The sequence below is a fragment of the Artemia franciscana genome, chromosome 10 (assembly GCF_032884065.1).
Source record: "Artemia franciscana chromosome 10, ASM3288406v1, whole genome shotgun sequence".
NCBI classification, from domain to species: domain Eukaryota; kingdom Metazoa; phylum Arthropoda; class Branchiopoda; order Anostraca; family Artemiidae; genus Artemia; species Artemia franciscana.
The window spans coordinates 7,080,413-7,097,070 of NC_088872.1; the positions used below are offsets into that span (position 1 = coordinate 7,080,413).

Sequence of the window (16,658 nt, forward strand, 5' to 3'; positions counted from 1 at the left end):
TTGAATTCTTGTTTTAGTAGCACGCCGAATTATTACGTTTCTACTAATTATTTTTTTAGCAGGAGGAAGAAGGCCCCTCAAATGTACACTCAGCAGGGCCAACTGCCGTGTTCACACGTCAGATGAGTTACAAACCTTCTCCCAGTAATGGGTTAAATTGCATGGATGGGTTAAATTGCATCCTCTATAGGAGGACAACTGCGGCAGGGCGTAAGATCCAGATTTATGGACAACGGCCTCTGTAAAGGGCTGCCTCGACCCTTTCGGGGTACCTGCAAGACTGGGAAACTTGCGGTCAATTTTTCCCACTTGAGGAGTGGCGCCCCTCGAGGAAATTATAGCCTAGTAAACAACACAGCACTCGTACGGGATTCTGATTATTGGATAATTTTCTGGGCTTGGTTTGTTTTGATGGGCGTTTTCGGGCTGAAAAACCTCTTCCTAGCTAATTTATCTACTATGGGCTGCCTCCCCGTAGTAGCATAATATTTGTAGGCATGAATATATAATGAGTCGGAGGTAATAGGCTTGGGACTGTCTGTGCAGGATTTCGACTCTTGTTGATAGAAGAGCATCGCCAAGTGCTGAAAACCATGTTGTGACCAAGATGGGCCCAGGATTGCACAAAGCCTCCAACTTACTGGAGGTCCCAGGGACTTCTTGCTGTCCGGTTCTAAGCCGGCTTAAGCGCTTCGGTGTAGACTTGAGAAGATATGTTGGTCCCCATCCTGCACTGGTATCCGGGATCACTGCTTTTCTTGAGGCCAAAATAATTTCAAAGATTTAAAGAACATGAAAATTGGAACTTGGAATGTTACGACGTTAAAAAATGACTATCGCATCGACATTTTGACTGACGAATTCAGACGGTTTGAACTGGATTTATTAGAAGTTTCAGAAACTCATATCCCAGGGGTAGGAAGCATGAAATTAGGTGACATAGAATTTGTTTACTCAGGAAGGAAGGATGGGGTACATAGACAGGGAGTAGGGCTCATGATGAATAAGGAAGCTGCTAAGTCTTGTTTAGGCTGGGAAGGTATTAATAATAGAATACTAATTGCTCATTTTATGACTAAAAAGTTTAGGGTATCAGTTATAGTAGTATATGCCCCCATTGAACCAACTGATGGAGATACTAGTGACTCAGTTGAATTTTACTTACAGTTACAGGAGCAAATAGACAGGGTACCAGGTAGAAATATGGTGTTTTTGCTAGGAGATTTTAATGCCCAGGTTGGTAGAAATAGGGATAGATGGTATCCTAGCCTAGGTAATTTTGGTGTAGGAAAAGAAAACAGTAATGGCTATAGGCTTTTGCAATTTTGTAGGTATAACAACCTAGTTATAACCAATACGGTGTTTGGTCACAAAATGGCCCATAAGTTGACATGGTATTCACGCGATGGTAAGACAGCAAACCTTATTGATTATGTTATTGTAAACAGAAGACTAGCAGGATCAATACAAGATACTAGGGTGTATAGGAGTGCCGTTATTGATGTTAAAAGTAAAGATCACCATCTAGTAGTGTCTAAGGTTAATTTAAAGCTGAAATTTCGGAAGAGTAACTCCCTCCCGGGAAGTTGTGATGTTGGTAGACTTCAGGATGAAAATTTGAGAAAAAAATTCCAGGAACAGTTGAGTACTAAACTTGAGGGTTTAAAATTTGACAATGTGGAAGATGGATGGAATAGTTTCAGAAAAACAATTTGTGAAGTTGCTGATGGTGTCCTAGGGAAGAGTGCTAAGACAGCAACTAGGAATATTAGTGAAAAAGCTTTAGGTTTAATAGAGAGTAGAAGGGGTTTGTATAAGAATTATCTGAGCGATAGGTCGTATGAAAACAAAAGGAATGTAAAGAAAGTGGAGAAAGCATTAAAATATGAACTAAGGAGATGTGAAATGGAGGCGATGGATAAAATTGCTGAGGATCTGGAAGATGCGGCTAGACGGCATAATAGTAAAATATTATACTGGCATGTTAATAAATTGAAAGGGAGTAGCCGATCCGGACTAGTCCCAGTTAAAGATAGAAATGGGGTCACAATTAGTGATAAGGAAAAAGTTAAAGAAAGATGGGTGGAACATTTTGAGAATGTGCTAAACCGAGATACAGTTGCAGGAAAAGATATAGATGAAAATGAAAAAGTTTGTGATACCTTGGATGTGAAGGAAGATTTGTTTAGTGAGGAAGAATTAGCGACAGTACTAGAAGGATTAAAAAATAATAAGGCCCCAGGTGCTGATAGTATGATTAATGAGTTCCTTAAATATGGTGGCTCTGAGGTTAGGAATAAGCTACTGAAGATTATGAACATGATTTTTGAAAAAGGGGAAGTACCCAATGATTTTAGGAAAACCTTAATTAAACCACTGTATAAGAAAGGTGACAAGAGTGAATGTCGGAATTATCGAGGCATTAGTCTGGTCTCTGTAGGTAGCAAATTACTGAGTAATATGATACTTTTTAGACTGAGACATGCTGTAGACAAAGTTTTAAGGGAAGAACAATGCGGTTTTAGAAAAGGTAGAGGATGTGTCGACCATGTTTTCACTCTTAGGTTAATAATTGAGAAGTCCCTTCGTTGTCAAACACCTTTGGTCCTTAGTTTTATCGATTATGAGCAAGCTTTCGATTCTGTTGATAGAACAGCGTTAACAAAGGTCTTATCGTTATATGGTATACCAGAAAAATACATTAAAGTGATTTGCGCTATGTACGAGAATAATACTGCTGCGGTTAAGGTAGGAAATGAGGTTAGCAACTGGTTTTGTATTAAATCAGGAGTTAAGCAGGGTTGTGTTCTATCCCCCTTTATATGGATCATTTTGATGGACTTCGTCTTAAGGAGCACAGGAAAGGCAATTGGAGACCATGGAATCAAATGGGGAGGAAGAACGCTCCTGGACTTAGATTATGCTGATGATTTAAGCATATTAGATGAAAGTGTGAGCAAAATGAATGAATTTTTAGAGGTTTTACGAGTTCAGGGTGCTAAAATAGGCTTGAAAATTAATGTTAAGAAGACTAAGTCACTAAGGTTAGGAATAAGTGAAGATGAACAGGTGACCTTAGGTAACGAAAAGATTGATCAGGTTGGGAGCTTCAGTTACCTTGGTAGTATTATTAGTAAAGATGGTGGGAGCAGTGAAGATGTTAAAAGTAGAATAGCTAAAGCTCAGGGTGTTTTTTCACAGTTAAAAAAAGTTTGGAAGAATAGAAAGATAAGCCTACAAACCAAGATTAGAATATTGGAAGCTACAGTGATGACAGTGGTCAAATATGGCTCTGAAGCATGGACACTCCGAAAAGCAGATGAAAATTTACTAGATGTTTTCCAGAGAAATTGCCTACGGATTGTTCTGGGTACCCGGCTGACTGACCGTATTTCAAACAGTAGGTTGTACGAAAAGTGTGGTTCAATCCCGCTTTCTGGGGCTATAATGAAAGAAAGGTTGAGATGGCTAGGCCACGTTCTACGGATGAAGGATGACAGATTACCGAAGATTGTCCTTTTTGGCCAACCGTCTGGGGCTACACGGAAAGCAGGTCGTCCTTGTCTGGGTTGGGAGGATGTCATAAATAAGGATTTAAAGGAAATGGGAACTTCCTGGGAGGGTGTAAAGAGGGAGGCTTTAAATAGATTAGGTTGGAGGAGGAGCGTGCGTAGCTGTGTTGGCCTCAGGCGGCTTGGTGCTGCAGTGAGTTATTAGTAGTAGTAGTAGTAATTTGTGTTAGCTAACATTTCTGTTTCTGCCGTCCTAACAAAAATTGTTAGCTAATGCTTTTCGCTAACAAATGGACAACAGTAAAAAAAAGTTTAGTCAAACTGGAAAAAATTAGTCAAATCTTTTCGAATTTTGAATCTTTCTACAAAAAAATTTATTGAGGCATAGTTGTAAATTTCTTGGCTGAATATAGTTGAAATTTTTGGCAGTAACATTTGGTTCAGTTTTTGCTGATTTCAGTTAAAAAATAACGTTAAAAAACAAGTCCTGGTCCAGAAAACGAGCCTTAAAAGTTAATAGTGAATGGAAATACTGCGTAAATTAAATTTTATTATGAGCATTTGAATTCAAAATCGTTTCTGCCACTATACTTGATGCCAAAATAACTCCCGTGTACAAATATCCGATCTTTATATAGATGTTTGCAGTCTTCCAAACTACGAGGTAAAACTAGTGGGACTAATAGGAGCTGGTTAAGTATGGTTACAATTCGCACCTTTTCTTCTAGAAAAAACTTCAGTTCAGTTTTACTAAAAAATCTTAGCCAGTTCCATATGTTTCAAAATATTTGTTGTACCATTCTGTTTAATTTTGATTTCAAATCAAAACTATACAAATTTTTAATTCAGTTGGACAGTAAAACTCTTTGATTCATTCAGAGATTAAATAAAAATAACAAGTTTTTTTAAATGAAAGTAAGGAGCGACATTAAAACTTAAAACGAACAGAAATTACTCCGTATATAAAAGGGGCTTTTCCTCCTCGACACCCCGCTCCTTACGCTAAAGTTTTTTATTATTTTAAAAAGTAGAGTTGCGAGAAAGAATCAAACTTTAGCGCAAGGAGCGGGGTGTCGAGGAGGAAAAGCCCCTTTCATATACGGAGAAATTTCTGTTCGTTTAAAGTTTTAATGTCGCTCCTTACTTTCATTTAAAAAAACTTGTTTTTTTTTATTTAATTTCTGAAAGTTTTGTAATTAATGCATGACTGATTTTGGCTATGCGTACATAAATTATTAAAATGAAATTTGCATATTAATTCTTTTTTTGGCTAAATGGCTTTCTCTTAGTTTTGATCAGACGATTTTGAGAAATAAGGGGTGGGGAAGGAGGTCTTGTTGCCCTCCAATTTTTCGGTTACTTAAAAAGGCAACTACATCTTTTATTTTTAACGAACGTTTTTATTAGTAAAAAAAAATACGTAACTTAAGAATTAACTTACGTAACAAACTTTTATATTCTTATATTTTTGATTATACATATGAGGGGGTTGGTCCCCTCGTTAATGCCTCGCTCTTCACACTAAATCTTGTTTTATCCCAATTCTTTAAGAATGACCCCTGAATCAGAAAGGCCGTAGAATAAATAGTTGAAATTATTAAAAAAAATTTTAGCATAAAGAGTGAAGTGTTTATCTCCTCCTAAATACCTCGCTCTTTATGCTAAAGTATTTTTAGAACCCCTCATATGCGTAATAATCTCTGTTCCTTTTTAAGTTTTAGTGCTTCTCCTTACTTTCAATTGAAAAAACTTTTTCATGTTTATATTTTCATTGTTTTTTTTTTATAGTAATGCTAGAAAGTCCTGCGCCCTTTTCATTGAATTTCTCTTCCCCCATGAAATATTCCTCCAAGGAAAGATCCTCCCATATAGCCCCCTCCCCCTCACCTGAACCCCACACCCAAACCAAAAAAATCCCCCTGATTACGTCGGTACACTTCCCAATAACCATTACTGTATGTAAACATTGGTCAAAGTTTGTAACTTGCAGCCCCTCCCCCAGGGACTGTGGGGGGTAGGTCATCCCCAAAGCCATAGTTGTTATGGTTTTTGACTATGGGGAACAAAATGGCTATCTCAAAATTTTGATCCGTTGACTTTGGGAAAAAAATGAGCGTGGGAGGGGGCCTAGGTGCCCTCCAATTTTTTGGTCACTTAAAAAGGGCACTAGAACTTTTCATTTCCCGTCAGAATGAGCCCTCTTGCAACACTCTAGGACCACTTGGTCGATACGATGACCCCTGGGAAAAAAAAACAAAAAAAAAAAAACAAATGAACACGCACCCGTGATTTGTCTTCTAGCAAAAAATACGAAATTCCACATTTTTGTAGATTGGACCTTGAAATTTTTTCTATAGGGTTCTCTGATACGCTGAATGCGATGGTGTAATTTTCGTTAAGATCCTATGACTTTTAGGGGGTGTTACCCCCTATTTTCCAAAATAAGGCAAATTTTCTCAGGCTCGTAACTTTTGATGACAATAACTAAACTTGATGAAACTTATATATTTGAAATCAGCATAAAAATCCGATTCTTTTGATATATCTTTTAGCATCGAAATTCCGTTTTTTAGAGTTTCGTTTACTATTGAGCCGGGTCGCTCCTTACTACAGTTCGTTACCACGAACTGTTTGATACGATCGTTGAAAGATAGTCAAACAATTAGTGGTAATCACAGTAGAATCATTCTCAATCTCAACCATTACACAAAGCCGGACCGAGATGCAAGCGCTCCGGAGAACGTTAAAACATAGGCGACATTAGATTTTTCACGGGTAGACAAGTCAGATTTCTCTTGAACGCGAAACCTGGCTTCACCTTAATAACCCTAACTTTTAAAGAATCTAATTTCAAATTAATTTATTCCAACACATAATATTAAAATTGGCAATTGGTAGTGTAATGTTATTATTAGATGTTTTTAGAAATTACAAGTAGGTTGCAAAGTCTCGAGTTGGTTTCAAAGGCGTTTTGAGAAAGTTTCTACCTAAATACGTGTTCTGGGGTAATATACACTGAATTGTTGATGGACGAGGACGTACGAGAATATGGGCGGAGCTTTTGTACGCGCCAAGACTATATGCAGTGGTGGTAACGAACTGGTTGTAAGGAGCGAGCAGCAACTAAAACTCTAAAAAACGGAATTTAGATACTACCAGGCACACCAGCTTATAATACTGCTTATAATGCTGATTTCAAATATAAAAATTTCATTAGGTTTAGTTTTATATTTTAAAGGCTACCAGCCTGAGAAAACATGCCTAATTGTCAAAAAGAAGAGGAAAACACCCCCTAAAAGTCATAGAATTTAATGAAAATTACACCATCAGATTCAGCGTATTAGAAAACCACACTGTAGCGGTTTCAAGCTCCTATCTGCATAAATATGGAATTTGTATTTCTTTTTTGCCTGAAGAAAAATCACAGATGCGTGTTTATTGTTGTGCGTGTAACTAAACCACCGTATAACTAAACCCAAAGCAACTGAACCCTTGCAACTGAAACACCGTGCAACCGAGCCCCCGTGTGACCGAAACCCCGTGAAACTGAACCCCCATGCAACTGAACCCCATGCAACTAAACAACCGTGGAACTGGACCCAAGTGAAGCTGAACCACCGTGCAACTGAAACCCAGTGTAAATCAACCCCATTTAACTGATTCCCCGTTTAACTGAACCCCCGGAAATGGAGCTCCCCTGTAACTGAACCCCCGTGCAACTGAACCCTAGTGTAACTTAAACCTCGTGCGACTGATTCACCGTACTGAGTTTTTCAGCATTCTACAATTATGAAGCAATACTATTGGGTAAAACACAAGTTAGAATTTTTGTACGTTCAAAATTGTTGAAATTATTTGTTTTCTTAAAGTCATGATATAAAAGCCTGTCAAGATGATTCATAAAAAAGCTATTTTCTTGTCACAAAAATAAATAAAATCGACTTCACAAACCATTAAAGCCAGATCTACACACATTCCTCCTTTTTCATTTCTGTTTATGTTATGTCTTTGCCCTGTCGCTGTAACAAAATACCCCCCCCCTCGAAAAATAACCATAAGGCGGAGGTGATGATGAAGAAGGGGTAGTCCCCTCCTTGACGGAATGAATTTTGATCACTTTGGGGTTTATATTACCCTTTACTCCCATAATAACAGCGTAGACCAGAAATATTCCCAGAAATCAAGAGGGATTAAATATCAATTTCACATTTTTTATGTTTTTTAAAGTTTTTGTTCCCCCACCATAAAAAATAACTCCCCAAACAAAATCCCTGGCTACGGCCCTGGGGATTTTATATCAGTTTCTACCTCCAGCCTCCCATCGTCTCTCCCTTAGAACTAAATTCTGTAGTTATCTGAAGGCTATTTGACAGTTCACATATTTGGTATTAAATTACAGCCTTTGAGCCATCTCCCTCCCTCCCTTACTACAACATGTTGGCATTAGCGTTCGGTTCCATTTTGATGAGATAAAAAAACACATGTTTTTCGGCTAAAAGTAAGGAGCAATATTAAAGCTTAAAACGAACAGAAACTGCTCCCCGTATTAGGAGGATGCTCTTTTCTCAATCACTCGCTTGTTAGGCTAAAATTTTTTAGTGCTTTAAAAATGCTTCTTATTCCAGACCTTGTGTTCCAGGAGTCGTTCTTAAGGTATTGAGACAAAAACTCAAACCTCAGCGTACAGAACGAAGGAATTAGGAGGAGGCAGCCCCCTCAAATACGGAATAATTTCTTTTTTTTTAATATTGAGTGCCTACTGAGTCAACTTCTCAGTAGGGGCCCTCTCCCAGGCCATTCAGCATGTCCTGAGATGACCGATAGGGAAAAGTCCCACCGATATATAGGGTACCTCCATTGAGTAGGAGGCGTGGATCAAGGGTGGGCCTTGTCCCTGGGGGTCCACAATAGGGACTGGGGTGTCCTTGTCGGTGTTCCGTAAATACAGACGGAGAAGGAAGGAAATACCTCAGATGTACACTCAGCAGTGCCCACTGGCGTGTGGGTACGTCCCGTGAGTTACAAAGCTTCTCCCAGCAATAAGTTAGATTGCATGGCGAAGATCCGTATAGAACACCATCGTGGGAAGATCCTCTATAGAAGGAAAACTGAAGCAGGGCGTGAGATCCAATCTTATGGACAATAACCTCTCCAAAAGGCTTTCTTGATCCTGTGGGGCGGGGGATGAACCAACTCTAGTGGACAACATAACCACAGGCCTAGGATCGGTAGGGTCGGTGACCATCCATCTGAAAATAATTGTTACACTGCCTCGGATGCTTTACCCCCTTCTGACTATCGACCCCTCCCTGCCCATAAATCGAGTTCACACCAACAACTCAACCTAATAAACAAATGCTGCTTTACAACCGCCACTTGGAATGTTTTAACATTAAACTTCTCTGGATCAAAAGTCTTGCTCGGTCGGGAGTTGAAGAGTAATAATATCTCAGTAGAAGGCATCACTAAGACACATCTTTTTGACAAAAACTCCGAATCCATTGGGACGGATGTTACTTGCTTAGGTCTGGAAACGCATCAGTCCTCCAGAATGGCGTGCGTCTTGTCATGAGTACGAACGTAAAGAAACGCCTTATGTCATCCGAGCAAATCTCCGACAGGATTATGACAGCAAAAGCTTTACCTTTAGTAAAAGCCTGGGAAGAGGAGTATAGTAGTATGTCACGCCCCAACTTGCGATGGGATGAGTCTACCAAAGACAAATCTTACTTTCAGCTGTCAACCTTATTGTCACGAATATTGCCAATGACATAATCCTTCTTTTGAGTGACTTTAAGGCCAGCTGACATATGACGTGTTGTGATAGGTGGAGCGACTCCAGACCGTGTTAATGAAAACAGAACCCGTCTCTTGCAACCTTTCGTAATAAATAACCTCGCTATCCGAAACACATTCTTTCAAGGGAATAGTATACACAGACATACTTGGTACATCAACGGAGAAAAGACCAGGAAGGTGGTAGATTACGTCATCATAATGATGGAGATCGCTTATCACCAGCTGCCGAACGTACAGGAGAGCTGAACTAGGCAATAACAACCACAGACTCGTAGGCAAATCTCTTCGTCTTCGCCTCAATAAATGTGAGTATCAGAGAAAAGTATGCTGTGGAAATATAAAAAATTCAGAACATGGGAAAAATTTAAGGATATTCTCCTGAAAGCTGCTGAGTCTGCTGTTGGTCAAAGGCAGTCGTCCAAATCTCAACGGCAATATATCAGCACACCGCAAGTTGAACGATGTAAGAAATAGTTTGTTCTTGTCTATATCTAGACAAGAAATAGAACTGTCCTTGTCTTGAACAGTCTGTTCAAGACAATGCCAAGGAGCTAAGAGATGCCGCTGGCAAATGTGACGCTGGGGTGACACTGTGACACTTCCTAGACATCTCTGTGAAGGAAGTTACCTCAGTCGGCCCTATAGTTGCTTTTGATGGATACCCGTTACCAGATGACTCAGCTAAGCTTGAGAGATGGAAAGATCACTTTTTTTACCCTTCTTAACTCAGACGTTGTCCCGTAGCCTGACCTGGATCCAACAAGATCTGCATCGCTTGGGCATACGATTCCACTAAGATCCACCAAATAATGGTGAAGAGCCGTTTTCACTAGACAAAATCAATAGATCTATGAAGAAACTGAAAAATAGCCTCACGCCTGGTTCCTGCGGAATAGCTGCAGAGCTTCTGAAATGTAGCACACGGAGATGATTCCAAAAAACTAGCGGGCTGGAATAATTCTGCAACCATGGAAACAGCATGGATCCAGGAGCCAATGCTCTAACTACAGAAGTATAACGTTGGTGTCCATTCATGCTAAATTGTTTCCACTGACTCTCCAAGAGAGGCGTTCAAGTGTACTTTGAAGAAACTTAAGAATCGCAAAACCAGGATTCATCCCCGGTTCTTCGACAAGCAGAACAGATATTCACTCTGCGGCAATTGATAGAAAAGATACGGGAATTTAGATACAGGCGTGCACAGGCTTCGTCGACTTTAAAGCTGCTTTTGACTCTGCAGATAGGATGTCGATGTGGCTCATACTACTATACTTCGAAGAAACTGAAGAATCGCAAAAACAGGATTCATGCCCGGTTCTTCCATAAGCGGGACAAATATTCACTCTGCACCAATTGATAGAAAAGATACGGGAATTTAGATGAATGCGTGCACAGGCTTCGTCGACTTTAAAGCTGATTTTGACTCCGTAGATAGGATGTCCATGTGGCTCATGCTAAAAATAACAGGTTTGCCCCAGAATTAATGCTCTCTCTTTGAGAAACTGTATGAACAAACGTCAAGCTCCGTATAAGTCAACAGGAACGTAGCCAACCATTCCGCATTTTTACAGGAGCCTGGCAGGGATGTGCCGCAGCTCCTGAATTATTTAATTGCATCATTGACTATGTGATGATGAAGGTGACTACTCGACTGAATGTAGGCTTGAAATTCAGCGATAGACTTTTAAGTTATTTTGACTTTTCTGACGTGTTGGCACTCATGATAAACACTCTCAAAGAACTTCGCGCAGCGCTGAAAGTTATAAAAGAAGAAATTAGCACACTTGGGCTCAGCATTAGCTTGAGCAAAACAAAAACTATGTTCGATATACAATTATCTCAATTAACGCCTCTTACAGTCGAAGTATACCAAAATCAAGTAACAGTCGTGTAGGATCTAACGCACCTCGCCTCCATTCCGTCAAGAGATTGATCAGTCGCGAGCGAAGTCAATACAAGAATCGGTACAGCAAATTTCATCCCAGAGAAACTCAATAACACTTGGCACAACCCTATTTTCAGCTCTCTTACAAAGATGCGGATATTCAATGCATCTGTGGGCTCAGTCCTTCTGTGTGGCACAGAAGCTTGGCCAGATGCCATCACGACTTTGAGGAAGCTGAATGTAATCCAAAGCAAAGGAGTCCAGAGAATAGAGCGACTTCGCTCGTACAACTTTATCGGCAACACCAACCTTCTGCCCCGTGCGATGCAGATTCGATTGTCCCTGCAAGTTGCGCAACGTACACTGAGATTGTCCCCGCGAGTTGCGCAACGTACACTGAGATGGTACGATCACCTCCTTCGAATGTTAGATGAAACTGGGTCACTGGATAGAAACAACCACGTAGTCCCCGAAAAACAAGATGATAGTCTACATCATTTTCCTAAGCAAGGCAAGAATAAGATCTGAAAAAACACCGCCGCGGCTCATGACTGGGTTTACTGGAGAAGGGAAAATAATGACAAAGACGACACTGCCTTTCTATAATACAACAACAAAAGAGAGAATAATAAGGACTTTTTTCACAAGACAGTGAACCAACAAAACCTATTTGAATATGTCGGCCCTATATTTAAGGGCCGTCTTCAGCAAAGAAAATAATAAACAATAAAACACTTACAATAAAAGTTCCCGGTTAAAAATCCGTTTTTTTAAAATAGCCTTGGCATCATTACTTCTTAACGAAAAGTTCAGCCAAGACTGTGTGATAAAAGCTAACATTTTACAAGCTAAAAAGGTTCATTTCACTAACTGTATTTATGAAAAATTGAAATAATTTCTTATTGCGATATTTGCCTTCTCTGCAGCTAATCTGATAGTTCTTTTGGGATTGGGCTTGTTTTTATTCGTTCCTATTTTTGTTTATTTTGAATTAGACTATTTTCTATAATTAATAAAACCCATTGTAGCTAGTACAAAATCAACTGCCTCAAAAATCAGAAAATGGTTATGCACTGCATTTAAACCATTGCTTCACTCCCAAAGATCTTATTTTAAAAAATTCAGTTGATCTTGTGGAAAAATTGAAACAAATAGACATTTCTGAAAATTCCATATTAAGCAGCTTTGACATAGTTTCTATGTATACTAGTATTGATGTTTCAAAATCTGAACAATTATTACAATATAAACTGGAAAACAACTATCATCTAATCGAAGAGTCAGCAATAGGTCTAGATATTGATGTTCTCATGCATTTGGTTAAATTATGTAACAAATATTCCGTGCACTTCCAGTTTCGGGATTCATATTACAAATAGGTAAGGGGCGTTGCTATGGGAGCACCTCTATCAGGCCTACTCGCAAATATTGTCGTCGAGAATCTTGAAAATTGGGCCCTGGATTCGTATTTTCTTAATCATTTGTTTTGGGAACGTTTCATGGACGACGTAATTTCAGTTTGGAATTATGGCAAAAATGAACTTAAAAATTTTCTAAAACATTTAAATACTTACGATAGAAACCTGCAATTCACTCCAGAGACCGAAAGAGATGGAAAAATACCTTTTTTAGATGTATTGATAATACACAGTGTGAATAAACTTGATTTTACGGTTTACAGAAAACCTACGCATAATAATAGATACCTTCACTTCAAATCTAACCATCCTCCACAGGTTAAAAGAGGTGTGGTAACATCTCTTGTGGATATAGTACTTAATATCTGTTCAGAGCCGTATATCAAAAAAGAATTAAATTTTATTACACACATACTTTTTGGCCACAGGTACCCAATTTCTCTCATAAATACTGTCATTGCTCAAAGATTAAAGATGCATTCTTCTGAAGCCTTAAATCCCACACCAGTAAACGATTCGAATAAACCCACAAGCACGATTTATCTACCTTATACTCCAAAAATTACTTCAAAACTGAAAAAAGTTTGTTTAAAAAACAATTTACGTGTTGTATTCATAAGTAATTTAAGTATAATGAATTTTCTCAATTCTGGTAAGGATAAAACCTCAGTTACTCGTCTACGAGGGGTGTATCAAATACCATGTAGTTGTGGAAATTATTACATTGGTCGAACCCACCAAAATTTAGGAACAAGATTAAAGCAACACGAAGAAAGTATTGAAAAAGCATTAAAATCTAAAAATAACTCCATATCTTTCGATTCAGCTTTAAGCAATCATATTTTTGAAAATCCAAACCATTATGTTCTATTTGATGAAACAATTCTAATTAGCAATGGCCTAGGAATCAAACAAACTGTCCGCGAGGCAATCGAAATCAAACGAAACTTAAATAATAATACATCCCTAAATAGAGACTTGGGTGAATACACACTCAACCCTATGTACACAAAATTAATTATAGAAAATAATCTAACTCAAAATAAAACAAAAATAGGAACGAACAAAAACAAGCCCAATCCCAAAAGAACTATCAGATTAGCTGCAGAGAAGGCAAATATCGCAATAAGAAATTATTCCAAATTTTAATAAAAACAGCTAGTGAAATGAATGAACCTTTTTAGCTTGTAAAATGTTAGTTTTTATCACACAGTCTTGGCTGAACTTTTCGCTAAGAAGTTATGATGCCAAGGCTATTCTAAAAAAATGGATTTTTAACCGATAACTTTTATTGTAAGTGTTTTATTGTTTATTATTTTCTTTGCTGAAGACAGCCCTTAGATATAGGGCCGAAATATTCAAATAGGTTTTGTTGGTTCACTGTCTTGGGAAAAAAAGTCCTCATTATTCTCTCTTTTGTTGTTGTACTGGAGAAGGGGCGTATTTCCTCTCTAAGCCATGGCACCAAGTCAGCAGAAGAATCAAGTACGTAAGTAATTTCTAGTTTTAATATTGCTCATACTGTCAGTAAAAAAAAACTCATTCATTTTTACTTAATTTCTGATTATTTTTCAAATCATGCCGGGAAATCAACCCCCCCCCCCCTCTGCAAAGTTTCTCCCGGAAATCCCCCTCATGAAAACTCCTTCCCGTAGAAAACTCCCCCTTGGAAAATTCCTCCAGTGTAAAATTCATCCCATGGAGAGTTTCTCACGAATAGTTCCTCCCTATAGAAAATTTCCCCCGAAAATACCCCCCTGGAAAACATTCCTTACAAGGAAGGAATATTCCTATTCTCCCTGGTTTTAATGCATTTGCATAACTTTTTTTTATTTAATTTCTAATTGTTTTCAAATCATTCCACCCTCAAAAAGACAGCTTCCCCAAAAAACTAACCAAATAGTGCTCCGAGCATACTGCTCCTACTACTATTGATGTTCCTTCTGCTGATGTTCTATTATTGCTAACACTACTATTATTGAGGCTAAGGGTAGGATGTTTTAAACTTTAAGGGAATGTTTAGGGGGGTGCTGAAGCAAAGAAAAAAATCTGTGCAAATAGAATGTCAAAACGGGGTATCAGCAGTATCCTCGTGTGGTTCAGGAACCACTCAAAGTTGTATGTTAAAATAAGGATTACTTATTGTTATACTTACTTACTTCCAGGGAATGGTTAGGGGGTGTTGAACGAAAGAAAAAAAAACTCTGTACAAATAGATTGTCAAAAAGGGGTATCAGGGGTTGTCAAAAAGGGAACCACTCAAAGATTATGTTAAAATAAGGATTGCTTATTGTTATACTTACTTATTCAAATTATTTACTTATTTTCACTATATAATTTACAGGATAAAATTGTTTGTAATTTATAGCCTATAGAGAAATCATAGTACTAAAAACTATTTGTGTTTTTTTCTGTGAAATTTTTTTAGTTATCAGGTTACTTGTTCTCACTTTTTTAGGATCTTACCCCACCCCCCTCACTACACAAAGATCTACCACCCATCCTCAACAATAGACCATTGCATTGTGTAGCAAATCACTTTAGTTAAATAAGACGTTAAAATAATCGGCGGTAAAGCCCTCTTTTTATAATCCTAGAAACATAGGGAAACTTAATTAGTTAGTTCAGTTTTACTAGTCTTATTGACAGGATAAAACTATTTGTAATTTAAAGCCTATATAGAAACCATAGTACTAAGAACCTATTTGTATTTTTTTCTGTGAAATTTATATAGTTATTGGGTTACATTCTAACTTTTTTACAGGGTCTTACCCCCCCCCCCTCTCACTACACAAAAATCTACTACCCATCTTTAACAATAGATCACTGCATTATGAAGCAAATCCCTTTAGTTAAATAAGAAAACGCCAGTAAAGCGCTAGTTTTTTATAATCCTAGAAACATAATTAATTGGTTCATTTTTACTAGTTTTATTTACATATATATGCTGTGAAGTAATAATTTTTGTTAGTTTTAAGTTTTAACTTCACTCTTTACTTCCCTCAGAAAAACTTCGTTTTTTTAAATTAATAAGCTGTAGATACTCCTATCAGGAATAAAATTGTGTTTAAATCAATTGATGGTGCAGCTAAGCGTCTAAAAGCTGTGCATAACATCTATGGTGCAGATACAGTTGGGATGATGCAAAGCAAAATATCACAAAAAAAGAATAATGTAGCCAAACAGATTTGTAGAGAGACTATTTTTAGAGAGACAGAGCTAGAGAGAGAGAGAGAGAGAGAGAGAGAGAGAGAGAGAGAGAGAGAGAGAGAGAGAGAGAGAGAGAGAGAAAGAGAGAGAGAGAGAGGGTTGTTGAGTATAAGGCTTTATCCAAGGTCAAAGATAATTTCTTTAACCACATTGGCCTGCCATATCATAAAGAAAGAAATCTTAGAAAAGTGAAGAAAGAACTGAAAGTTAAAGAACAGAAAAACTAGAAGAACTGAAGAAAACACGGAAAGCGAATATTTCGAGAGAACAACCGCCTCTCTTTTTCAGCGGGAACAAAATAATATGATCAAGGAAAAAACAAAAACCAAAACTAACGGAGTTATTCGTTAGTATCCGTCGGTGGCAGTTCATATTTGCTTGGATTTTGTGCAAAGCGCGGATATTGGCGAATAACTCACTTTATTATTTGTTAGGTATTTGATTTTAATTATTTATCTTTCGGTCTTTTATTGACCCCATTTCTGCTCGCTTTCTTTCTTTATGTTACCCAAGGTAATTATCATGTATTGTCACTTCTGGCTCTGATACATTATATGAAGAAGAAAAATACAGAGCTTTAAGAGCAGAGATTATGTTGAACGATGAAGTAAAAAAAAAAAAATTAGAGAAACTAGCCATATTAATACACTTACCAATACAAAGATAATATCGTCCACATTCAGTGTTTGACCACATTTTTGCTTTTGGTCTGCAAGAAAAAAAGTATTTAACAACATCGTAATCTCAAATTCAGGTAGCAGTTTATTTTTCTTTAATCTGTCTTATCAGTCATAAGGAACACGGGAGGAACTCTTTTATACATACTCTCATCAT

The 16,658-nt window shown here is 37.9% G+C and overlaps 1 protein-coding gene across 1 annotated transcript in view; it reads right to left on the bottom strand.

The window, feature by feature from the left end:
- LOC136031716 (chitin deacetylase 1-like) overlaps positions 1-16,658 on the bottom strand; it is an 88,297-nt gene that overhangs the window by 56,701 nt on the left and 14,938 nt on the right. Inside the window, exon 3 of the mRNA XM_065711421.1 lies at positions 16,478-16,533. Within this exon, the coding sequence (XP_065567493.1) occupies positions 16,478-16,533 (56 nt within the window). The remainder of the gene's footprint in view (positions 1-16,477; positions 16,534-16,658) is intronic.